Genomic DNA, 27363 nt, shown 5'->3' on the forward strand with positions numbered 1-27363 from the left:
AATGTCGATGATTGTTTTCCAGAGTAAAAGCAGAATTGTAAACGTCTTATTTGATTAAACGCAAGGATAATCACTCTCCTTTCAGGGAGGATTGCAGAAATTGGAGAATATTTAATATTGAGAGGCTGAAATTCTGAGGATTTGGATTTCTGAGGATTGGGGTCTCTCAACCATTCATCAATTATCAAAATAGTTGTTAATTTGATAATCGATTAGGTGTCGTTTCATCGATTCATTCTTATACCTGTAAAAATATATATATTCAAAATACCGGAGGAATGACAAAAATAAAAGATTAGGCCTAACTATTTAATTTACATGCCCATTTTTATACCTCAGTGCCGCCGAGCTAAAATATTTCTGAGAACAGTTTATTTTTCACGAGTGTAAGCAAGGAAAGTTAATTTGATCATTTGCGATTCAATTTTGCCACAATTTTATAAAGATTTGATGTATTGTTTCAGTTAAGTGACATTTGGGCATTTTAAATAATTTGCAAAAAAAAGTTACTCAGCCTTTTACTCAGTACTTGAGTATTTTTTGTATATCTTTTTTTTTTTTAATTCTTACTCAAGTAATTCTTTGGAGGGCTACTTTTTACTTTGACTTGAGTGTGTGTGCGCGTGGGTCTTTTTAGTGTGTGGCTGGCTGGCTGCGGTGACGTCACACAGGGCCGGACTTATTTGGTTTATTAGGCGGGGGCTTCGGGGCATCCGAAGCAGCAGGCAGACAGGCAGGTCGCGCAGCTGTGCAGCGGCGCAGCCACGGAAACTTTTTAATGACAGAGTGACGAAAAGTGACAACAGAAAGAAAAAAAAAAAAAAAAGTCACGCAAGTCGCCTCACTTCACTCTTTGTATGAAAAAAAGACAGACAAGAGGCAACGATTTGCCGCACACCCATTTTTTTCCCCTTTGACATCTCTTTTTTTGGGACAAACTTTATTTCTTATCATTTCCTTGACAAGACTCGTGATGGCCGCGCTGTCATTCTCCTACTTCGTGCTCTTGGGATTTATCGCGACTTCAGCCGTCAAGGTAAAAACTTTGATGATGAAATATCTCTTTTGTAGCGATTTTAAAGTTAAAAAAAAAAGAAAAAAAGAAGTGGGACTGACTTGGGGGAGGAAAAAAAAAGGTGCACGTTTGACTCCCTTAAATGCGCGCACTGTGTGAGATGTTGACACACTAAACACACACGCTCGCAACACACACTACACACTCTATCCTGTTACATAAACGCTTACAATCAAGTCCCTTTGTGTTAACTTGCACAAGGCGGCGCGTGCATGTTTCTCTTTTCTTTTGTTGCCTTTATATTTAATCATCTGTCTTGTTTGTCTTGCAGGCTGGCGAAGATGACCGAGAAGGTGAGTTTCAATGAAAAATGGGGAAGGAATTGGGGGGGGGGGTTGCTTGATGTGTCGACCTCTGTTGTGTCACACATACACACATTATTACTCTCCAGTGGTGGGAAGTCACCAAGTACAGTGATGCCTTGTGCTATATGTGACTTTTGAGATGCGAGCCACTGTTCAACTGATTTTCCCCTTTGACTTGCAAGCAAACATCTGAGATATCAGTACTGCACGGTGGCGGTGAACCCAACTTTGTTCACAACAAGCATCACTTTGTTACCGAGTGAACGATTCTTCAAAAGAGGCTTCGAGCTGTTTTTGCCACTTTGTGCCAGGTGAAGTTTCAAACTAAACATAAAACGAAGACAATTACATTTTGTTTTTAAAACGACCACAAAACTTTGCATGAGAAAGTCTGTTTATTTGGGAACTAACAAACAAATGAAAACGCCATAGACAGGCTAACGAATAGCATCGGCGTCGTGGTGTTATAAGCTGTTAACAGTGGATATTTGAACACAAACGCTGGAGCAACACATGTTGACAGATAATACAACAATGCTCAGGTATATATTCTTTATCCTTTGCAAAGTACAACTAATAATACTGCAGCTCACTGAGGAGTTGTGACCGTCTCATGCGGATCCCCACGTCTGCAATATACTGCCCCCATGTGGCCGCGGCGCGCACACCAGAAGGAGCATTACAATGTTCATTGAATTGAAGCAAAAAATGAGGCAAAAACTATTTCATTAAAAAAATATATATTTAACACTAGAACTCCCGGGATTTTCGGACTCTCGCCGTCAAATGGTGATTGGTTGGTTTGAGACTAACAACTTGATCAGTGACAATTGGCTGCCTTACATTTGCAAATGGTGTGCCCTGCACAGATAATGGCCCATTGGAATGTGCTTGAGTGTGAGGTGTGAGGTATTCTCTGGTCATACTGTCTTTGTGTCTATTGTTTAGCAGCTGTGCATTGATGTGGAAATCAGAGAAAAATGTTTTTTTAATAGTCCATAGTTGCCTTCTTTTTTTCTTTTATTGTTTAGGAGGCAAGCAAGGAGGTGCAAAACTAAGAAAAAGACCAATTCTGACACTATGTATTGCATTATATCAGTATTACACTGGTGCATTACTGATATGATGCAAATCATTGTCATTTTAAACTTCTATATTTATTATTGAGCACATTTAGAAAATTAACTAAAAATGAAATGAACTAGCCGGCACAGCGGCCGACCAGTTAGAGCGTCTGCCTCACAGTTCTGAGGATCGGGGTTCAATCCCCGGCCCCCGCCTGTGTGGAGTTTGCATGTTCTCCCCGTGCCTGCGTGGGTTTTGTCCGGGCACTCCGGTTTCCTCCCACATCCCAAAAACATGCATGCTAGGTTGATTGACAACTCAAAATTGTCCGTAGGTGTGAATGTGAGTGCGAATGGTTGTTTGTTTATGTGTGCCCTGCGATTGGCTGGCAACCAGTTCAGGGTGTACCCCGCCTCCTGCCCGATGACAGCTGGGATAGGCTCCAGCACGCCATGCTGCAAAGTATGGACCCTTGTGACTCAGATGGAGGGGAACTATCCATTCACCCGCAAGAGACTTCGGACTTTGACGTGTTCTCAGGTGAGGAGATGTGTTCGGACGGGAGAGCGGAACTGGTCAGCTGGGGACACAGTCCAGACCGACAGATCCCAACTGTGAGACGGCAAAAAGATGGTACTGTGTGGGTGGAAGAAGAGTTGGGGAGGCCACTTCCCAATGGCCAACTAGAGCCATACTAATGTGGTGGAGAGTCAACAGACCAAGTCTGAAGAACTCTCTTTCAGAGTTTTTTTGTGTTTAGTGAGTTGAGACATCCTCCACAAGATCCAAAAATGTACCCTTGCGCATGGCCACAAGACCGAAGTGGGTTGGAGCACGTCTGTCTATGAACTGATGGCGTTCATCTCCATCCTTCTTTGGAGTGGGGTGATCGGAATTCCGTCGCTGGCTGATGCTTTGGTCGACAATGCTGGGGATCAGTTGCCTGAAACCGCTTTCAGGACATCATCCCCTCAGTGAGATGCAACTGACAAAATATTTTTCCAACAAAGTCTAATATATAGGTTAGCTGTAAAACCCATTATACTGAAAAGATAACATTTTTAAAAAATCATTTAAATACAGTATGTGAGGTGTATGTAATTCTGCAGTCTCTTTTGGGGTAGAAGACCAAGCAAATAAATGTGACTTGAATTTCCACACCACAGCTAGTTTATCACTAATGTTCTGATGACCACTCTGAATTTAGATTTTCTTTGCATATTTTTATAGTCTGTATTATTAGAAAGAGACCCGGGTTCAAATCCAGCCTCGCCTGCCGTGCCTGCGTGGGTTTTCTCCGGGTACTCCGATTTCCTCCCACATCCCAAAAACATGCGCATTAGGTCGATTGAAGACTCTAAATTGCCCGTAGGTGTGAATTTGAGTGCGGACGGTTGTTTGTTTCTATGTGGCCTGCGATTGGCTGGCGACCAGTTCAGGGTGTACCCCGCCTCCTGCCCGATGATAGCTGGGATAGGCTCCGGCGCGCCCGCGACCCCAGTGAGGATAAGCAGTACGGAAAATGGATGGATGGATGGATGGATGAATGTTATCGAAAGAACAGATAGGCGGCAGTTGCGAGAGATCAGGAGCAGAGCTGTATCCATATGCACGGCTCTGATCAAGTGGTCAGGGGCCAAGCAGCACAATTATGGGCCTGTCAACCGGAACGGCCCTCCCTGACTAGACCACCGCCTTGCAAGTAATTTCCTAATTTACAGAACAAAAGCGGCCATTCAAAGATAATTAAGGGGGGGTTGGGGACATCAAATGATGCCTCTCTATGATTTCTAGTGTTATCATTACTGTATGTTTTTATGAAGTGCAATATTATAGAGGGCTATTTTTATCATCTATATTTTTGGGGGGGGGGGGGAGGCTGGAACAGATCATTGGTATTTCCATTCATTTCAATGGGGATTTGAGATACACGTGTTTTGAGTTACGAACATTGTCACAGAACAAATTGAACTCATATCTCAAGGCACCACTGCACTTTAGTACTTTATTTAAGTTTTTCAGGTGCCAGTGTTATTTATTTTTCTGAAGACATTTTACTTACATAAATAAAGATAATGGTACTTTCTACTCCTTACTTTTTCAAAATAAGCTGGTTACCGATTGTTTGGAAGAGATCTGAGAGTGGCATGGTGACCAAGTGTGTAGCACATTTGCCTCACAGTTCTGAGTTTGGAGGTTCGAATCCAGGCTCTGTGTTGAGTTGGCAGAGCGTTGATTTTTTCCAGGTACTCCGGTTCCGTACACACACACACACACACGCACACACACACGCACGCACACATCTTGGTCTACCAGTGCTTTGCTTGACAGGCTCAGTTAAGACAGGAAACGCAAATTCCACCACTGGATCCTCCACATCTGTTCTCCATCGGGAAGTTAAATGAGAAGTTGAGCCTCTACACGGCCCGCGCCGAACCCCTTTATCTCCCCCTAAACCACTTACGTGCACACTTGACCTCTTTTTGCCCACTTCCTGTTTCGCAACATTAAAAAGCACGTCACTCCCACCACCAGTCATCACCTTGTGACTCATCTGAACAAAAGTGTTGGTGCTCTGTGGTCATTGTTCTTTTAAAAAAAAAAACACCAGTGATGAGTTTTTTTTTCTGCCCTTGTAGGGAACTGTGGCTGTGGGAAAAGCTTTATTAATTGTACAGGTCTTGTTTTAATGCTCTTTAGAATCAGAATCATCTTTATTTGCCAAGTATGTCCAAAAAACACACAAGGAATTTGTCTCCGGTAGTTGGAGCCTGCTCTAGTACGACAACAGACAGTCAATTTACAGAACACTTTGGAGACAGAAAGACGTTGACAAAAAAAAAAAAAAAAAAAAAGAAAAGGCTAGGTACAAGTGGGAAACTGTAAATTGGTAACTTTGATTTCACATCATGACTAATAGAAATCAAAATAATCCATGACACAGTCGAACTGTGGCCATCATAGCAAGCTTTATTAACTTTATATGGACATTTTAACTCGAAACTGTCATGCAAGTGTAAAAACAAGTTAACCACTGTCACTACTTCATTTGGATAACAAGTGACGACTAATGAAAATAGAAAGAATCCGTGCCAAGGTTCCCAAATGATTCAAGGAGTTTACTATGTCGCAGTGGTAAATCAGTACAAAAATGGGGGGGGGGGGAGTCAGTTAGCATGTCTCGTTCCCAAGTGATGCATTCAGTGCGCCATGGATTTTGCAGTTTCACAGTGGAGAATCAGCATTAAAATGACAAAAAATCCCAATAATTGTCAGTCTTGTTTCCAAATGATGCATTTACTGTGACTTGGAGTTTAAAGTTTCACAGTTAGAAAACATCATTAAAACAAAAAAATTGTTAATGTCTCGTCCCCCATTTATGCATTCAATGCGGCGTGGATAGCACAGTTCTGAAGTTGGAAAGCGGCTTAAAAATGCATGTTTTGTCCAATTTGTTCAGATTTTTTATTTATCCAGAAATTGTCCCATTGAAATAGATCTCTTCAACCAGCTGAAAGCACATCTGAAATGCAAATGTGTTAAAAAACAAACAAGCAAGTCTGATGCCAGCGCGCACGTTCTTCATAAAAGATCTTTGATGTTTTCTAAGCAGCTGTGTTAGCGGCACCACCTTTCATTTTGGAAGATAAGTGCTTTTTTTTTTTTTTTTTTGGGGGGGTTTGTGTTCCAGTTCTTATTTGCGAATGTCATTTTTCACAAAACTTGCACCTGCATTAAAATTCCCCCCCCAAAATGACCCTCTTAAATGCATTGTTTTTGTGTATTTTTTCATCACATTTCTGCATTCGATAGGCTTGTCATTTTTGCAGATGTGTAATTTTAGCTTCACCAAAGACAAGTCTTTGAGTAGCCATAGCTTTTGCATAATTAAGGTCGCCAAATACGCCTTTGCTTTTTTTTTCCGACTCACTGATCTACACATTTCTTCAAAGAGCCTGTGAGTCTCTTCAAGGCATTAGATCAAGATCTGACTTTGTGTAGTTGAGTTGTAGTTTTATGGCGAGTCATCAAACTTTGCCGTCATGTTCCACTCACATGCAACGACCAAAACTCAATATTTTGCAAATTAGCATCATTCATGTGTCTTGCATACATGAGTCAAATTTGGTAAAGATCGGGCAAAATGTCTCAGAGTTCACTTTTAACAGACCTCTAGAAATGGTCAAACTGAGCCTAAAATGTCCCCTTCAAACCATAATGGCAGTTGACTTGTTTTTTTTTCCGGGAGGGTTTCTAGAGAATATTTTGTTGGTCTTTCCATGACAAACTTGTTACCACATTTCATGTTGTTAAATGAAAATGGCATCAGGTGCTTAATTTTAAAAAGAGAAAAATCTAAAAAAAAAAAGAGAAAAGAGGACCCCTGAAAATGGGCAAAATGGCTGTAAAAGGGCCACTGCAAACCAAAATGGCTGACTTCCTGTGCCTTTTCAGGTATAGGTTTTTGCAACTTTTTGGTGGGTCATTTATTTGCAAAAATGTCTACCAAATTTCATGTTGCTAAGTAAAACTGACTTTGGGGGCTGAATTAAAAAATAAAATCTCTCGGGAAAGTTCATCTTTGCAGGGCCCCTGGAAATGGGCAAAATGACCCTCAAATGGCCGACTTCCTGAAAGCAAAATGGCTGACTTCCTGTGTCATTTCAGTCGTGGTTTGTTGAGACTTTTTTGCTGGTCTGCTCATTATAGACATGTCTACCAAATTTCAGGGCCTGAATTACAAAGGAATAACAATTCCAGGGGGCAAAGTGAAGTGTTTTTCTAGTTCCGTTGTAAACCACTCAAGTATAATCTTCTGAAGTGCCTCTCCAAGTGCTTGACAATATACAATATGACCAAAAAACAAATGGCATGAACAAATTGAGTCAGACCCAAATACTGCACACCAACCATCAAGAATCTCATCCTCACAAACCACCTTCAAATGTAACCCGAAATAGTGACCTGTGAGAAACAGCCATGTGTGTTTAATTAATTAATAATTAATAATTAAACTACTTCTGTCTATTTTCCGTTTTTATTTTTATGTTCTATTTAGGGCGCAGCGATTATGTAAAAAAATAATAATCATGATTATTTTGATCGATATTGAAATAAAAATTAATAAACACAATTATTCACTGATTTCAAAACTTAGTATTTATTTAACGACCAAAAACTCAACTTTAAATATAACTTAAAAAATAACCACAAAATAAAGTAGTAACAAGTAAAATCATAATATATGAAAACATACAAATAAATTTAAAAAACAATAGATAAACACAGTCATGGCTAAAACATTGGGACGCCTGGGGTGACTGCGTCGTCTATTATATATATTTGTCTAAAAGATATCCTTCTCTCTATATTCTGGCAGTTAGCAAATATAAATATTGTAGACAAAGCCATGACTTTATCTCTTTTTGCTATATGCGCCTTGGCCTCTTAGGGGCAGTGTGGTAGATGCACGCATGGAGCTGCATATTTACAGTTAGCTAAAATAAAAAAAATAAATAAATAAATAAAAAAAAAGAGTAGAAGACAGCCGTGATAAAACTTTATTAAACAAATTTTTCACAGATTATGAAGAATACATGCCTGTGAGTATTGTTATATTACCTGTCTATATGTCTTACTAAAGGCGTTTGTGTGTGAATATTTGTTAGCTGAAGGCAAATCGCTCCGGTGATCTAATGCTAATGTTAGCTAGCCCGTCAAAAGGGTTTTACATTGACTGTTAGCATACTGCTGGCAATGTCTTAAAACGATGTGTGTTTTGTATTCAAATATACAAAGTGTGCAATTCTTTTTTTTGTGGGTTTAGTTTTATAGCAAACGCCAACTGGGATGTCAGTAAACAGGTTAAAGCATGTTCAGGGAAGGCAGAAGAGCGTGTATATATATAAAACCATAAATGGATTGACTTCTTGCCCTCTCCAAAGCCTCCCATTTATCTGGACTTGGGACTGACACCGCAGGGTTCCAGTGGCGTGGTGTTGGGGCTAGGCTTTACACGATCAGGATTTTTGGGGCTGATCACCGATTCATCCAGTTTAAAAAAACGATAACCGATCCGATCACAAGATGTATATACTTGTGTACTTAATTGCTCAAGAAATTATATTTACGATAAATAAAGTATCTATGTTCATCTATTTATGCCAGTGAGGCATAGTGACACAGATCAAATGAATGGTCTTCTATTAGATGGCAGGAAATACATAGAGTAATTAATGTATTCACTTTTTGTGACATTTTTGTTTGTTGGTGTGCCGTGAGACTTTTCAATTGTAAAATATGTACTTTGGCTCCATAAAGGTTGGGAATCACTGCTCTAGTCAGATCATGTATTCTAATCAGTCAGGCCAAACCAACATGAGAGAAATAATGGTTGCTAACTTACTGTAATTAAATTACTTTATTGTAATTAAATTACTTCACACACACCAAACCTTTAGCGCATGATTCAACAGAACGCCAGCATGTTCGCTTACAACCGTCAGTGCTAGCTTTGTCTTGTCTTTGTCTGATCCAGGCATTACGTGTTCTATCTCAGAAGTGTTGTCTGTCCCACACCGCCGACATGTTTTTTTTGAAAAGTAACTTTATTGGTGGTCAGATATTTACAGTACTACGTCAAAAGACATGCGACAAAGCTAAAAATAAACTAGCTTTTGGATTTGAATATACTGTACACAACGTCGACGTGGAGTAAATGTCCTTTGTGGCGCCAAACAATGACGTCATTGATCGGATCGGTGAATTATGACATTAAAGCCGATCAGCATAAGATTGCTAATGATCGGCCGATACCGATCAGATCGGTGTAAAGTCTAGTTGGGGAACTGGGTTGAAATCGAACCAGGATCACAATGAGTCACTCGCATGACTTATTTGGCACAGTTTTTCCGATGGATGTTCTTGCTTACGCAACCCTCCTATTTGTCCGGGTCTAGAGTCCCACGGGGGCACTTGCTGTGAATTGAACTCACGCCATAGCAAGTCTCTCGCATGGTCTGTGTGGCACAGTTGTTAGCTGGGTGCTCTTCCTGATGCATCCATTATTCTGGGCTTGGGGCACTGGCCGGGAATTAAACCCACAACATGTACTACTACACTACCAGTGCCAATGTAGTTGAGTTTTGGATCAAAATTATTTGTTTGGCAGCATTTTACATCGCAAGCCTCCCATTTGTCCGGGCTCCAGTGGCCGGTACTGCGGCATGAGCATGGAATCAATCTTGCAGCACAGCAAGTCACTTGCATAACTTATTGGCACAGTTTTCACTCGAGATGCCCTTACTCACACAAACCTACCATTCATCCGAGCATTGGGAAGGTAAGTGGTCACTGGCCAAGAATCAAACCCGTGCCACAACGAGTCACTGTTTGGCACAGGTTTTACATTGGATGCCCTTACTGAAGACCTTGAGACAGGTATTGGAGCGCACCAATGACAGGGTCTTTGAGCACTAGTCTGGAATCAAACCCACAACATGTACCACTACACTACCAGTGAGAATGTACTAGATTTTTGTTTACACATGATTAATTTGGCTGACTCACAAGCCCTTCTTTGAACCGGTGTAATAGAAGATGGACCCCCTTGAAAATGGACATCACCGATTGAACGTGTATATAGTGCAAATACTTAAAGGTTCTTGACTAGGGTTAGGGCCAAGGATATTATGAAAACTGTTACAGGAATGTCTAATGATGTACTTTTTTGTATTCATTTACTGTAGTTACTTTTCTTTTATTCACAGCAATAATGTCATTAAATACCATTAATGTCATTAAAGGTATTATATGGCATATTCTGTGAGGCTCCATTTACAATCTTAGCATTCAAGGGTTCCAGTAGCAAGGTGTTTAGGGACCTGGTCGTATGGTCTTGTCTGGCTCTTGATATACTGGTCTGGTGATTTGTGTTGCAGATCAGCTGACGCGCCGTCTGAAGGAATATGGCCTGGTCACCCCCTTCAGCACCGACGCCCACGGACGCTTCCTGTCTCACCTGCTGTCGGCCACTCACAAGCAGCGGGTCAGGAGGGAGGCTTCCACCACCACGCCGCCGCCCCCAGCGGCGTCGGATCAGCAGCTCTTCTTCAACATCAGCGCCTTTGGTAAGGAGTTCCACCTGCGACTGCGGCCCAACAACTGGCTGGTGGCACCGGGGGCGACGGTGGAGTGGCACGACGATGATGGCTTGGGGACCGCGGGCGGATGTTCCGAATCAGCTGCCAAACGGACCGGACCTAACAACGGGACGGGGAAGATAACCTTGCTGAAGACAGACTGCACCTTCGTGGGCGACATCACGGATGTCCCCGGGGCCTCGGTTGCCATGAACAACTGCGACGGCCTGGTAAGTCTGCTGTTCAATGACCTTATCAACGGGCCCATTTTGGGGTGTCTGGAACTCAGGACCTTTCTTTACGTCGGCAATTTTTACAGCGCATTGTTCTCAAGAGGCGTTTTATACTGATGTTTGTTACGCTTGAGTGGCCGTTAATCGGCGAAGGCCCCGACCCCCTTGAAACGAGCCCTTCCCAACATAAAACAGGAGTGGTCTTTTGTGTGGTTGGGCCAACCGGACCTCCCCGTCACCCCTCGTAAAACACTCAAGTGGTATTTAGAGCATGAATAACCCGTGCTCGAGATTCCATTTAGAGATTTCGGGGGAGAAAAAAAAGCAAGGCTTAACATTGGGGGTGTTAACAGTTTGCCCCACCCAAAAATCTGGTTCTGTACTTACCTTGGTTTTAAGGTGACAATTGGGTTCGCCTTGGGTACAGTACAAGAACAAAATGTATTTTCTTTCCTTTTAATTTTTCTTTTCTTTTGCGTAAAATCCGATCAAATGAACAAAATGTATACTATAAAATAAATAATTAAATAATGTACAACAGTTTAATTATTTATTTTTTGGAAAGTGCAATGTGAGGAGTTTTTTTCTTTTTCATTAAAGTGTAACTTCATTTAGGAAGTGCCACATCAATAGTTTGTCTGTTTTTAGGATAGTGCAACATCAGTAGTTTGTCTTCTTTTTATGAGAATCAGCTAGGAAGGCGCAAATTGGCAGTTTGTCTTCTTTTTAGGAATGAACAAAATCAGTCACAAAAGTGCAATAGCAGTAGTTTGTCTTCCTTTTAGAAAGGTTAACATCCATAGTTTGTCTTTTTTTAGGGAAGTGCGGCATCAGTGGTTCGTCTTCTTTTAAAGAAAGTTTAACATCAGTACCTTGTCTTCTTTTTAGGAAAACAACATCAGTAGTTTTTCTCCCTTCAAAGAAATGTTCACATCAGTAGCTTGTCTTTTTAGAAAAACAACATCAGTAGTGTTTCTTTGAGGAAAGGTTAACATCCGTAGTTTTTCTTCTTTTTAGGAAAACAACATCAGTAGTTTTTCTTCCTTTGAGGGAAGGTTAACATCCTCCCATCCATTATCTGAGCCGCTTATCCCCACAAGGGTCACGGGAGCGCTGGAGCCTATCCCAGCTATCATCGGGCCGGAGGCGGGGTACACCCTGGACTGGTTGCTAACCAATCGCAGGGAAAGGTTAACATCTGTTGCTTAACTTCTTTTTTAGTAAAGTGACACATACTTTAAGTAGTTTGTCTTCCTTTGAGTAAAGGTTAAGATCCATAGCTTGTCTCTTTTGCAGGAAATAAACACACCTGTAGTGTGTCTTCTTTTTAGGAAAGCTTAACCTCATTAGTTTGTCTTCATTTAGGGAAAGTTTAACATCAGTAGCACTAAGCACTTTGCCTTGGCAGATCCAAACTAGGGAGGCTGAGTAGCGGTTCATAACGTTTGACATCCTGCCAAAAGCAAGTTCAGTGTATTTCTTTATGGAAAAATATGAATATGCACATACTATTACATGGCTCCTAATTCTAGGACAGTAACACAAGAATCTAGGCTGACAATAGCTTATCTTTGCGTTATATAGCAGCAATTCAGAAACTGTATGGTGCTATTACGCTAACTATTAAAGCAGTGACCATCCAGGGTACAAGCTTTGTCGGTTTTGCACCACAATTTGACGGCATTCGTTTTCCCAAAGCCGAGGCAGCGATAAGAAGCAATGGCTGTAAATAAAAATGTTTTGCACCATTAGGCAAATTTTCTTATGAAGTTACACAACCGGCCAAGCAGAAGGGACTACTGCAGCGGATTTATGCTCTCCATAAAGATAGCAGAGTAAACTGCATTCCTTCTCAGTGTAGATTCTCAGTCTTGTTAATGCAGGGAGCTTAACTCCGAGGCAACTGGACAAAACTTGACCAAATGTTCGTCAAACCGGGGTGGATTGGTTCAATGCTCTAGAAGCAAACCGGAATCTCACCAGAAATCAATCCGAATGTCTTTTTATGTTGTGTTTGTTAACACGGCTCAGTGGAGTCAACGTTTTTACGACAAGTACCACCTAAAAATAAAATGGTCTCTCCAAGTACCACTGTCATGACCAACATTAAAATATGGTAGCGTAGTTGACCTACAGTAATTTTTCATCAAAAACAAGGTTGAGGTTGTATTTAATATTATTGTAAGCCACTGTAACAGTTTGCAGATAGTTTGAACATTAACATTGTGCCTAAATACAGGAAAATAAAACACTGCACTTAAATAATAACTCAATTAAAATGGATTACACACAAAACTTAAATAAAACTTGTAACTTAAATGTTTGTAAAACATTTCTAAAAGATTAAATGCAAATGTATTGAACATAAAAGTTAAATACTGTGCAACTGAATTGTACTGAACAAATGAAGTGTAGTGGCAAAAAAAGTTTAAGCCACTGCAACATTACGCACAGTTTACGCATTTATTCCATGATTCTTTCGTGTAACACTATAGGCAGCCCCTGTACCACTAGCGATACTCGTACCACACTTTGAGAACCACTGACCTAGCTGATTGGTCACCAGCCAATCAATTAAAAAAACACTACCACTGCATTGCATAAAAAGCAATACAACACAGTAAACTAAAAAAAATATATATATTTTATATATATATATATATATATATATATATATATATATATATATTCACATGTATATATATATAAAATGTAATTATATGTACTGTAGAATTTATGTATTGACTGTGTGCCTTTAACTCATTCACTGCCAGCTGTTTTCCAATAAATACCGGAATATCTCATGTATAATGCACATTTTTTTTCCCCAAAAAAATTGGCAAAAGTCAATAGTGCGTATTATGCATAGGTATAGGAAAAAAATGAAAGACTTTCACATTTTTTAAATGTATGCCGCCATCTAGAGGTTATGAAAAAGCTGTCCACTTTCATTCCAATATGCCACCGACCCCTAGAGGTTATGAAAAAGTTGTACACTTTCATTCTAGTATGCCACCTAGAGGTTATAAAAAAGGTGTAGCGTACACTTTCATTCCAATAGGACAAGGGGAACATATGATTGCATATATGTACAATTGTGCTCATAAGTTTACATACCCAGGCAGAATTTGTGAAATCTTTTTTTTTTTTTGTTTAAATACAACTGATGACTGAACAACAACCATCATTCATTTCTTAATGGTTTTGTTTAATGATAATGCTTTTCTGAAATGCTTGACAGTTGAATTTAAATAATAAAAATAAAATTAAATGTGTTTGGACTGGTCCTTCATGTTTAAAGAATTGTACCCTTTTTACAAATTCTGCCTGGGTAATCAAACATATGAGCACAACTGTGTGTTTCCTCACAGAGATGCTCCCAACCCACTCCTCTAATTTACGAGGATTTTTGCAAAGTAAGCAGGAAAGACGGAAGTGTCGTTCTAAACGAGAGCATGACTGAAAATAGCAAATGAGCCTCTTCATTCAGTCAAAGCAGCCATAAACATGCTCATTAAATGATTATGACCACACCTTCGTGTTTGTAATGACGCCCGAACAGATAATCTCCAATGCGGCATGTTTCTGACATTCATCTGACCCATAATGAGGATGTTCAGTTTGAAAAATCTGAGAAAATGTGTTACCTTCATTTTATGTTAAATTGCCTAAAATACATTATCCCCCATCTGAATGTCTCATTAGCCACGTTCATTCGTTCCAGAGCTCATCCGAAATGTGAGCAAGATCAAGCTACTCAGTAAAAATCGCTTTGTATTGGAACAAAGTTCGCTGTCTCGGCAGCATGCTACAGATACTCAAAACTAATAGAAAGAAGCATTGCAATAAGCCTGTAGGCCTTTGCAGCATCCGGTCTTAACTGTGCAGTGTAGAAAGAAGCCTCGAAAACATGTGAATTGCGTTCTAGTTATTTGCGATACAATATTACTGTACCTACTGTGAAACACATAGGAGGCTTGGCTACGTTGGGGCTGCTTTTCCACATCCACTACGGAGTGTCATTAAAGTGTGCATGAAATCTCAAAGACTGTCAAGGTGTTCTGTGGCAAAAATGTGGGGCCTTGCACCAGAAAGCTTGTATCAGCGGCATTTTTCGTTGACCCTGGCTGGAGGAAGCGGTTCATCAGTGGCTCAATGGGCATTTGTGTGTATTGTGGTAGTAGGGGCGGGGGGAGGGGGGAGGGGGATAGTTGGTCGGGGGTCCACACAGGATGTGAAAGTTGTGCTTTTTAAATAGCGTCGTGGCAGTTAGCTGTCCGAGGTCGTTTGCCTGTACTGCACTTCATCACGCTGACAGCTGTGACACACTTTCGAATGTATCATTGAAACGCATACATTACTCAATTGAACGATGGAGTTCATTCATTGCAAAGCCATTCATGATTTTAAATGAGAAATATGTGGTGGAATTGCTTACTGTATGTAATTGAATGATTCACTTTGTTAGTTAGTCCGCTGAATGTAATGGTTGTTTATGAAGTTTGTTTTAAACGTTCTCCTCATAATGCAGACACGCATGCATGCACGCACGCACACACACACACACACAAACAAACACTAGATAAATGATCTCCTTGGTGGAAGTACAAAGAAATATGTTGCTTTATTAGACAATTCCCATTCAGCTAAATTTCCTTGATCGAAAAAATGGGAAAATTAACATTTTATTTTATTTAGTTTTTACTTGTATAATCTTCTGATTCGGGGATAATAATAAGCATAATAAATACATAAAACATTTACAATTGTGAAATATCTTTTAAATATTGTAATCATTATTTTATGAATATAAATTGTCATTTTCTACTGGAGGAATTATAAAAAAATATATAATCAAAATTGTTAAATCATTTGAAAAAAAAGAATTAAAAATACATTAATTTTAATGATTGAGAATTACATTTATTATATTCTTAGCATTCTTATATTATCATTATCATTAATTTATGTCGAAGGAATTTAATAATCTATTATTGGTTTTCAGCTAAAATGTGAAATGTGTTGTTTTTTTAGATTAAACTAAATAAATTGGGGTGGAACGGTGGATGACTGGTTAGCACATCTGCCTCACAGTTCTGAGGTCCCGGGTTCAAATCTGGCCTCGCCTGTGTGGAGTTTGCATGTTCTCCCCATGCCTGCGTGGGTTGTCTCCAGGTACTTCCGCTTTCCTCCCATATTCCAAATACATGCACGGTAGGTTAATTGAAGACTCGACATTGCCCGTAGGTGTGAATGTGAGTGCGAATGCTTGTTTGTTTATGTGTCCCGCGACTGGCTGGCAACCAGAGTTCAGGGTATATCCCGCCTCTCGCCCAGAGTTAGCACGCACGCGACCCTAGTGAAGCTAAGCGGTACGGAAAATGAATGAATTAATATTCTTATCATAAATAATTAGATTATTATTTAATTTGATTTCAATTGATGGTCCATCGCTCTACTTCCCTTCCCTTGATGTCACGTTGGCCTTCTTTAGCCAGCGCACCTTTTGAGAGTGAATCAACGGCACCTGTGCTGGTAACCGTCTTGTTGTGTAATACAATGAAGCCCTGCAAATTTGAGGTTTGGCATTTGCAAAATCATATATTCGTGGAAATTTTAGTGAAACCATCACTGAAAATGAAAACAAAAAGTGAATGCTTTGTAAAAAGTGGTGTTTTGTCACCATCTTGTGGCATCTATGTGCTGGGAAACTATGGTGACGTGAGTTGAAGGGTTTCTTGGTTCCGATCTTTGTGCTGGGAAACTATGGTGACGTGAGTTGAAGGGTTTCTTGGTTCCGAGAAACTGTAGAAGTGAGTCGAGGAGCTTCATTTAGACAAAGGTAGTGCTTTGCCAGCATCTTGTGGCTTCTTGGTTCTGAGGAATTACTGTATGTTGAAGTTCATTTCGCCAAATTGTGGCTTTGCCACAATCTTGTAGCATCTTTAGGAATTTGTTACCGCTTTTTAGGGGAGTGTTAAATCTCTGATTTTTGTCATTTGCGGCATGGCTCGGTCGGCCTCAGCCTCAATGTGATGAATGGATCATTTATTCCACACAGTACTGTATCTAACATGCTTTACAGAGCTCAGCATGACGTGTTTTCTCTTGTTGCGTCAGTGCCGAGTCGAGGCGTAGATGAAGCATATGGAGGAAGCATGTCGTTCTTTGATGCTTCGCGGTCACCCTGTGAGAAGTGTGTGTTTTGTGTGTTTTACGACGCCTTAATTATAGCCAGCAGTCTTGTGAAGCATACACTTCCTGTGTCTGCTACCTCAGTAGTATAGTGGTTGAGTGATGGTGTGTGCGTGTGTGTGTGTGCATGCGTGTGCGTGCGTGCATGTGTGTGGTCGGTGGATTGTCAGGCTGGCTGTGAAGTGGTTGTGCTTCAATCTGATGCAACATGTCAAGTGCTGAGCTGTGCTTTTTAATTTAATTTGTAAGAGGTCACTGATGCTGTAGTGGTACATTTGCCTGACTTTGATGCAGGCAGCATGGGTTTAGTTCCCACTCAGTGGGTGTGAATGGCTGTCCGTGCGAATGACAGGCCTTGAGGTACGAGTGACACAACTAAAGGCGTCTTTATACTCCCGCGCTCACGCGGCCCACAATGCCCGCATTGCATCACGTGACTGATGAATTGGCCCATGCAGCCCCTCTGTGTAGCTTGACGCGCACACGGCAACAATTGTTGCTGCGCGTCGAACGCTGCGGAGCTCATCTCTCGTGATTGGTCCGTTTTAGTCACATGCGGAGATGACGTACTCAGCGTGCCCCTTGGTTCAACATACCATCTACGCCGCCGCCTTCTTGATCGATTTTGCAGTATAATTAAACGTATAATCTGGTCATGTAGGTCCATTTGTTCTAGCAGACACTGTTCCACGGTCGCCATTGTTGTTGCTTTGTTCCTTGTTACTGAAAGGAAAGTAAAATCGGCTACCGGAAATGGCCACAAAATGCAGAGAAAAGTCCACCCTGTGGTGTCCTAGCCAATACCAGCTGTAGCGACACCCCCGACTTGGAGGTGAACTGCAGTACAATATCAAAATTGCGCGCGTGGGTTGCTATAAATGCAAAGTACGTGCGGAACAGCCGCAGTGACGTCACCGCCCGTCCGAGTATAAAGAAGCCTTTATATTTTTTTCTAGCTACGAGTCGTCATTTAGCAGCACATGCAGACAGACAATTTAAGAATCCCCACAGGCATATATTTTTTATCCTCTGCAAAAAACAACTAATATTATTGCAGTTTATTGAGTAACTTACAGTACTTGTGAAATTCTTCTTCATTTGTGTCTTCATCTATTATACTGCGCCCCAGTTGTCAAGTTACACAACACAGGCGTAGCAATGAATTAATCATGATGCAAAAAGTGTTTAATTCTTTACATTCTATGTAATTATTTTATTGCTCTTTGTTTGATAAATTATAACATTATAGAGTGATGTTTTCCTTATCAAAAAACACCTTACAAAAATTTTCACTGGTTTATTTGAGGAGGCTGGAACACAATGGCATTTGCATTCATTGCATGGGGGAAAGATGATTTTAGACAAGTGTTAGTGAGTTAGGAGTGTGGTCACAGAACAAATTGAACTTGTCAAGGCACATCTGTAGTGTTATTTTGTTCATTTAATGGTCACTTAAATTTCGACGGAAAAAGCTGAACAGCAAAATTCACAACAGGTGTTTTTTATTTTATTTCCAAGAAAGTCCACTAGTATGCCTTGCTGTGGCGCTTCCAGTCTAGGGTTAGGCAACAAGAATCGAGAACTGACTGGATCCGAGACTAATGTTACGGTTCTTCCGTAATCATTCAAATAAAAACATTTAGGTTCCCAGTCTTGATGCCTACAGTCCGCCGACCCAGAAGAAGAAAGTGGCGAAAACCAACGAAGAAGCGGCGATAACCAACGAAGAACACACACAAAGACGTGCTTGTGCCCAACGGCGGCAGCGAACAAATGTGTGTCTTAACTTTATTAAAATACATGACCAGTTGCTGCAGTGCAACACTAGGAATAAGATTGTATTGTGCAAAGGAGGCTTTCACGATGTGTAGAAGTCCGACGTGCTCCCTCCCACTCCGAGGCTCAGCCTACACCGTGCGAAACCTTAGTGAAGTCAAATTGGGTGAGTGAAACAATAAAATAGTTCTGTGCCAACATTGAGCCAGCTAACCAAGTTAAAAGTTGGATTGCACTTTTGCACTGATGATTTTTAGCATTTATTTTAGTCTTCAAACCAACGTAAGAGCCGATGACAGAAAAAAAAGCTCAACATTGAGCTAAAACTTCAAAGGTCAAACTAACAACTTTACATTACCATGAATTGGGACAAAATTCACATAATGTCTCACAGTATCACAAACACTAACCTTGTGCCTCATCAGTGGGTAGGCAAAGGAATCAACCTTTTATAGTATTTGGTTCCATTTATTACTCTTTTTCTTGCCATCTAGGTTTACTTTTGTTTTCAAAATTCACCTGTGTCGTGTGAAGGTACTATTATGCCAAAATGCTGAATTCCGGTGCGCACCCTTCAAAATAAAAGGCTACATGCTTAAAACAGGAAGTCCATTTAATACTTGCTCATATAAACCCTTTGACGCGATACAACAGTCACAAATAACTATTTTAACAATGCTATATTTAACTTTGATCTGAAACATTAATGAATGAATATTAAGTCAATTGGGTTAGTTCCACACACATTGCCTTTTATTTCATAGGTTTGATATTGATACTGGTTATAAAGAACCCCAAGTCAAATGTTTATTTTAGTCTATGCTGCAGGCTGCTAAGAAAATGGATGTTCGTAATTTGGACACCCACTATTTGAACCATGCAAACATTTTTGACCCTGCCCCCTAATCGGGAATCGGAATTGATAATCGTTTGGAACCGGAATCAAAATGAGGAATCGGAATCGCTCAAATTCAAACTATTCCCAGCCCTATTCTAGTCTCTCAGTTGCAACCTGCTGATGACCCCCTAAACTCAGTGGTCACTTCCCTCAGAGAACAAAAAAGTTTGAAGTCTCCCCATTTCACACCAAAGGCATAGAAGCCACATAAGGGAAAAACAAAACAAAAACACTTGTTGAGAATTTGGCAGTTGAGCTTGTAAAAATAGAAAGCATGCATGTTCTTGTGGTGTAATGACAGTGAATGGTTGGTTTGAGGACACCTGCTCTTTACGATCGTTGACATTGTAAATACAATAGTCACTGCTGAGCACAGGTGGAAAAAGTATTCACACTCTGTACTTATGTAGAAATACTTGCGTAATAAAAGATAGGTAAAAGTAGAAGTACTGATTCAACTCCAGTATTAGGTTATCAATTATATAATTATATACAATAACTGTTCGTATTGCGAAGAAGAAAAAATCATCTTCATGTCGGAGAGCTAGTGTTGGTTTCAATTTTATGCTATCAAAACAAAGTGTAAGACACCAAGATCTCACTCAATCAAAATCTCAGCAGTGGTTGGCTTCAACTCTCTCTATTTACATATTTTTTTTAATGCCATCCAGGGTGGTTGAAAAATAAACAAGCCCATTTTAAGCAAAAGAGTTGAAAGTACAGATATCTGTTCAAATGTAGGGAGCAAAAGTAAAAAGTGGTCAGAAAAATAAATACTCAAGTAAGACACATACCTGAAAAATCAGTACAGTAATAAAGTATTTGTTTGTTACCTCCCACTGCTGCTGGTGGGTACCAGCTTTTCCATCTTCTTCTTCTTCTATTTATTCTTGTGTGGGTCACATGGCTGGAAGAAGGCTGCATATGCCTGGAAAGAGAGAGAGAGAAAAAAAATGATAAGAGCAAACAAGTCAGGAATGCAGCTGACCTCCATGTCTTCAAGTGGGCGGAACGCTACGTTGTTCCCATCCTCCTCAAAGTTCATGTCTGTGGCCTCCTTGTGTAAACTATTGCGCGTACACGCACACCCACAAACACGCACGCGTGCACACACATACACACTCACTTGCCTTGTCACTACGTTGATGCTTGACATGCCACATACGTTCTAATACGCTGTTTGTTTCTTACCAGCCATGGTTTCCCCCATTTTAGTTGTATAGCTGTAACGTGAGCCAAATGACCAAAGTTCATAATTTGCAATTTCCAAAAGATTTGCGAAATCAAGCACATTGACCCTGAAGTTTTCTGGTGCGTTACGCCGACTCGCTTGATGCTCTCCATGTTTTCCCCGAAAATGTTGGTAACATTCTGATTGAGGGAAAAAAAAAAAAAAAAAAAAAAGAAATTCAAATAAAAATCGCATTTTTTCATAGAAATGAAGCAAACAAATGAACAATGTAACTAATCAATCACTGGACAAATTGTTAACTATGGAACAAACAAACTAATGAACCAAAGTACTATTACACAAATGAACAAATACTCTTAAGGACAAATGATCTACATAGCTAACAAATGAACAGCAAAAAAAACCCTCAAAAAAACAAATGATTGAACAAACAAGCTACATTGTTAACTAACTGAATAACAAACAAAAGAACAAACTAACTAAATAACGAGTGAAAGAACAACCTAACTAACGTGCTAAAAAGGTGATGCAAGTAATCAGCAAGCGAAAGAACAACAAGCGAGTAAATGTAACGGAGTAAATGTAGCGCGTTACCACCCACCTCTGGCTATGGCTGTATCGTATCAGTGGCAGCTGGCCAATCGAGTGCTCTGTGGTGCCGCCCCACCACCCACCCCTCAATACATTACCTTGAATCAGAAGACATTAAGAAATTACATTTCAAATATATTATATAAATATATATAGTTCTTGATGACTAAAGTTGTTTCATAATCCTTGTTGTCTGATTTGGGACGTGTTTCTGTCCTGATGCACAAAAATCTTTTGCCCATAGACTCTCGTTAAAAGCTGTACACGCACAGTACCTCCTCATCAATACAAGCGATAGGTGCATGTTGGGGCGCACTTTCGGTGGTGAGGTAAACGCATATTGACAACACTGGCAGAGTCAAGTTCATCAGAGTTTGTTTACTGTCTGCTGGAATTACTGAACGTTACCATGAATGATGTCCAAAAATAAATGTCTGGCACTGCAGTGCAACTCTGCAGAGTAAGATTTTAAGTTTTACGTCTCATCGGACCGCTCCTCTGTTTGCTTACATTTGTTGCTAGGTTACGTTATATATTTTTTGCACCCCCCCCCCCCCAAGGTGGACACACCTCATAAATCAGGCTCTGAGCTTCAATTTTGCGGATCTGTATGTAAAATAAAACACAGTTTTAACTTTGCCAGATTGGTGCATGAAAAGGTTTTAACTCGTAAAATGAATTTTCCCCATTGAAATGAATGGAAATGCCATCCATTCCAGCCCCTTTAAAAACCATCACCATTTTTTTATTACTTATTGTGACTTACATTTATTACTTTTACTCTTATTACTATTACTATTTTTTATAAAGAAAATTAGCACTATATTGTTTAAAAAAACAAAAGAGAGTGGAAAGAATTAAACTGGTTTTATAAAGTGTAATTACTGTGGTTAGTGTAGTATTCGTATGTGATTGTGAGTGTCTGGGTGTGCGTTGTGGCCTACAGCAGCTCTTTCTAGTGTTCTCATTTTGTATTTGTGTGTTTGACTGTTTGTCCTATTCAATAAAAAGCTGAAAGTTTATCAGCAACCGTGGCTCTCCTTGCCCACATGCCAGGGCATTCGTCCTGTAGTTGCTCCAGTTTCTTTTTCATCTAACTTGAGCAGCATCTGATCTGAAGCCCGCTCGTACCTCAACTTTTTCCTCGCAACAGAAAACAAAAAAACTTACCAAGCAACGGTCCATAACTGGAAAAACTCAGCAGTTGGAGCACTTGTAAGTCAAGGTTCCACTATATTGTATATCCCATTACGGTGAAGACAACGGCAGGTGTTTGACAGAGACTTGCACCATTTTCTGGGACCCAAACAGAAAAAAAAAAAAAAGGGATCAAGACTCCTGTGTTCCATCACTTTAATACACCGGCTTCAGACCGGGCCAAGCAGACAGCGCTGCACTGCCAAGAACAACATGTGCCATTCAGCTGAAGGGCTCCAGTTTGTCAGAAACAGCCCCTTTCAGTGCGAAAACCTCTTAGAGGGTTAGCTATGAGGCGGGACAGTGGCACCTTTCACCCGCGGTGTTGTTCAAAGGTGTGTTTGCTTTGCAGAAATGTGAGCAAACCTTCGTCATCATTAGCTGCCATTTTCATCTGCCGGCTTGAAAGCGGCACGCATCTCCGTCTCTTGTCAGAGAGTGAAACGTTTCTCAAAATATGCAAGAAAAACAAACGGGGAGAGCAAATCCTCAACGTTAAGAAGCTAAACGCCACACCGATAAATGTATTTAACACTTGGGTCAAGTTTACTGTACAAGTTATGTTTTGAAGCAAATTGGTTCGGCCAAATCCATTTTGAGGCATTTCCCATATGAAAAATATTAATTCTAGTGATAATTAAAGTTTAGTAGAGGCTGCAGATCCAAGACAGTAATTTTGGCCAAGCAGCACCTTCTAGAATTCTATTTAAGAACTCGGCTCCCAATGCCAATTTCACTTTGCAACATTAATTTGATTCATAGATAGCATAAAAAAGTTTCGAAAACCCATGCCATAGAAAGTCTGCCATTTTGGTGTGAAGGAGCCATTTTGGGGCAGTAGAAACTCATAGAATAATATTATTATTATATTATTATAGCCCCCAAAGCCAGTTTCACTTAACAATATGAAATTTGGTAGGCATGTCCATCATGAGTACATGGGCAAAAAAGCCTCAGAAAGTTATTCCCAAAAAGACACAGGAAGTCGGTCAAATTGGCTTGAAGTGTCTATTTTGGCTAAGTAGAACCTTGTAGATTACATTTAAAAATTCAGCCTCCAGAGCAAGTTTCACTTTGTAAAATGAAATTTGGTAGCCATGTCTACAATGAGTAATCCCACGAAAAAGTCTCAAAAACCAATGCCTGAAAAGACAGTGTTGCCATTTCGATTCAAAGTGGTTATTTCAGAGTGATTTAAAAAAAAAATATTATTTATTCAGAGATCCTTCAAAGGCAAAATTTTCCGAGGATTTTTTGGGGAAAAGTCAGTCCCTGAAACAAGTACCAATTGGCAACATTAAATTTGGTGGTCTTGTCTATCATGAGTAGACACACAAAATGTCTCAAAAAGTCATGCCTGGAAAGGCACAGGAAGTCCGTTATTTTGTTTTTAATAAAGTTGCGTAAACTAAAACAACCGATCAACATATTGTACAAAGCTCTTTGTAGTTGAATCTTCAGTGTCAGGACTCACATTAGTTAAGATGTAGACTACGAAGATAGCTTTGGGTGCTATCCGTCGAATGGCTCGCTCTCATTCAGAGTTGAACCGATTAGTCGACTAGTCAATGAGTCAACTTTACTACTCCATATAGACGTTTAACACTTCAAGTCAATGAATCGCTGATCACGTTTTAGCATCTCGTCTTCCAATCGGCAAATTTACAGAGGACTTTCGATTCATCTGGTTTCTGCCATTGCACCACTGTAATGCTCCGGGGAGCAGCGAAATGTCTGGCCAACATGGCAACACAATCTTTATATATCTGCAGTGGTCCAAGAGTACAAAAATACGATGGTTGTGGAAGAACATAGTCGTTAACCTCGCTAGCTTTGTCTATTACGATCGTCGCCGCTCTTAAAAGATTCATACCAGCGGTACCTCGAGACTGTAACGAGGAACGAGAGCAGCACAAACTGAAACTCCATCTTCAGCACCAAAATGTTATGTTTAATAATGCACAGACAACAACTCTGTGCAAACAAGCTTCAGTGTAATAAAAAAAAAAAGAACTAGAAGTTGTTCGATACAACACACACTCATTCACTGCAACTGACACCTGTCAAATATGCCAATTGGCATGTTTACTGGGAGGGCTGGCAGTGAATTAGTTTTAAGATCCTTATTCTCTCTCTTATTCTAAATGATCTATCTTTAAGTCGTATATACAGAATGCCAGGTATGAAATAATAACCTAATCTAAATGTCTGTTGCTACAGGTACAGGTATGCATGTAAATGCTTTGTACCAGCTATGAATTGGCTCAGACTAAGACTAATAAAATGTCAAGTATATGTAAAAAGACCTAAAAGGGGAAAAGATGGCTATGAGGTCATTAAACAAACTCCCAATAAGTTATATTTCCTATATTTGTACAGAAAATAAGTAAGTAACAAATAGGACCTATATCTACAAATGGAGATAAGTTCTTCCAGTGAGGTCGTGGGTCATGAAAAAACAAGCAACAACTTCCTTTGACAACCAGACCAAAATTTTTATGTGCACCCCTGTCAATGTATACGGCCGTATGGACGCTGCGTGTGGAAATATTTTTACCAAAAATGAGATCACAAGTAATCCTGTCCTCAAATACAAAAAAAAGAACAAGTTAAATAAAAACAGTGAAACAGAGAGATGCTAGTTTTCTTGGAGCCAGGCTACGATGTCCCGTCTTAAAACATGCTATGCTATGGAGCACAAGATGAGACCGGCAGGTTTCCATCCATCCATCCATTTTCTTCCGCTTATCTGAGGTCAGGTCCCGGGGGCAGTAGCTTTAGCAGGGAAGCCCAGACTTCCCTCTCCCCAGCCACTTCCTCCAGCTCTTCCGAGGGGATCACGAGGCGTTCCCAGGCAAGCCGAGAGACGTAGTCTCTCCAGCGTGTCCTAGGTCGACCCCGGTGTCTCCTCCCGGTGGGACGTGCCCGGAACACCTCACCGGCCAGGCGTCCAGGAGGCATCCTAAACAGATGCCCGAGCCATCTCATCTGGCTCCTCTCAATGCGGAGGAGCAGCGGCTCTACTCTGACTCTGAACTCCTCCCGGATGACCGAGCTTCTCACCCTATCTCTAAGGGAGAGCCCCTCTTCTCCAGGAATCCATGAAGAGACCTTATCAGGGAGGCTGAGGAGTGTGATCCCACTGTAGTTGGAACACACTCTTGGCCTCCCTTCTTAAAAAGGGGGACCACCACCCCAGTCTGCCAATCCAGAGGCACTGTCCCCGATGTCCATGCAAAGTTGCAGAGGCGTGTCAACCAGGACAGCCCTACAACATCCAGAGCCTTTAGGAACTCAGGGCGAATCTCATCCACCCCCGGGGCCTTGCCACCGAGGTGGTTAAAAAGCTCCTCGGTGACCTCAACCCCATAGATAGGAGAGCCCGCCTCAGAGACCCCAGACTTTGCTTCCTCTTGAGACGGCGTGATGGTGGAATTGAGGAGGTCTTCGAAGTATTCTCCCCATTGACTCACAACGTCCCGAGTCGAGGTCACCAGCGCTCCATCCCCACTACAAACAGTGTTGATGGTGCACTGCTTCCCCCTCCTGTGACGGCAGATGGTGGACCAGAATTTCCTCAAAGCCGTCCGGAAGTCGTTCTCCATGGCCTCACTGAACTCCTCCCACGCCCGGGCTTTTGCCTCAGCTACCACCAAAACTGCATTCCGCTTGGCCAGCTGGTACCCATCAACTGCCTCAGGGGTCCCACAGGCCAAAAAGGCCCGATAGGACACCTTCTTCAGCTAGACGGCATCCCTCACCGCTGGTGTCCACCAACAGGTTCGGGTATTGCCGCCACGACAGGGACCGACTGCCCCCATGATGCATCTGCTCTCTGTGTTATAATCGGAAAAATTACTTGGGATGAAAAAAAATTAGGATAATTTCCAACCTCAGCGAAAAACATTTCAAATTTAAAGAAGCTTTCTCGCCGTCTTGTTTATGTTTTTTAAAGCTCATTTATCTTGAATCTTCCACTGCTCGTAAATGTAGCTTATAGGTTTGTTTGGCAGCAGGAATCAATTACAGTTTTTGGAATTATTATTTTTTTATATTACCCAGCCTGGATGTTATGTGGCTGTTGCTCAACCTTCCTTGTTTTGTTAGGAAGCAATGCTTTTGTTGTTGTTTGGGAAGTTAATGTTTTTGTACTGGTTGGCAGGTCTCATTAACGCTACTGTTTGGCTAAAAACAGGCTGCTGTGGTGGTGCAAACAAACCAATGTGAGCATAGTAATTGGTCTTTTTGACAGTCCTGGAAATACCACTGCCGTCAAGCTCTGGGTTCTCTGTCAGTGGTTATGTTTAAAAGGCACTACATTCGTACATACATACATATGAAGGTAAAACAGCATTTTCATCAAGCAATGGGGTACCATTTGCTAAGGTAAAATCCAGGTTTTTTGGTCTTATGGCCATTTTGGAAGTGACCAATCTTTTGTCCATCAATCAACACACATTACTGTGTCTAGTTTGGTCCTTGCTCTTGTTAGCCCCTTAAGAGGGGTAACAAACAACTGATAAAATTTGGTAAACTCTATGACAAGTTTGTTTTTCAAGGATCTCTGGAAATAAAATTTACTCTGAAATATCTATTTTGAAGCAAAATGGCAGACTTCCTGTGTTTTTGGGCATAGCTTCTTGAGACATTTTTGTGGGTCCACTCATTTCGACATGGCTGGTAAATTTTGAGGTG

At 40.7% G+C, this 27363-nt stretch overlaps 1 protein-coding gene across 4 annotated transcripts in view; it reads left to right on the forward strand.

Moving 5' to 3' along the window:
• Nucleotides 1–736: 736 nt before the first annotated feature.
• The window catches only part of adamts3 (ADAM metallopeptidase with thrombospondin type 1 motif, 3), a 139815-nt gene continuing 113188 nt past the window's right edge, over nt 737–27363 (forward strand). For all 4 annotated transcript variants that reach the window (XM_061672336.1, XM_061672335.1, XM_061672337.1 and 1 more), the window contains exons 1-3: nt 737–1036; nt 1347–1368; nt 10386–10816. In XM_061672336.1, coding sequence (XP_061528320.1) covers nt 974–1036; nt 1347–1368; nt 10386–10816 — 516 coding nt within the window. In that variant the 5' untranslated portion in view covers nt 737–973. The remainder of the gene's footprint in view (nt 1037–1346; nt 1369–10385; nt 10817–27363) is intronic.

The sequence above is a fragment of the Phycodurus eques genome, chromosome 3 (genome assembly GCF_024500275.1).
Source record: "Phycodurus eques isolate BA_2022a chromosome 3, UOR_Pequ_1.1, whole genome shotgun sequence".
Taxonomy (NCBI): Eukaryota; Metazoa; Chordata; class Actinopteri; order Syngnathiformes; family Syngnathidae; genus Phycodurus; species Phycodurus eques.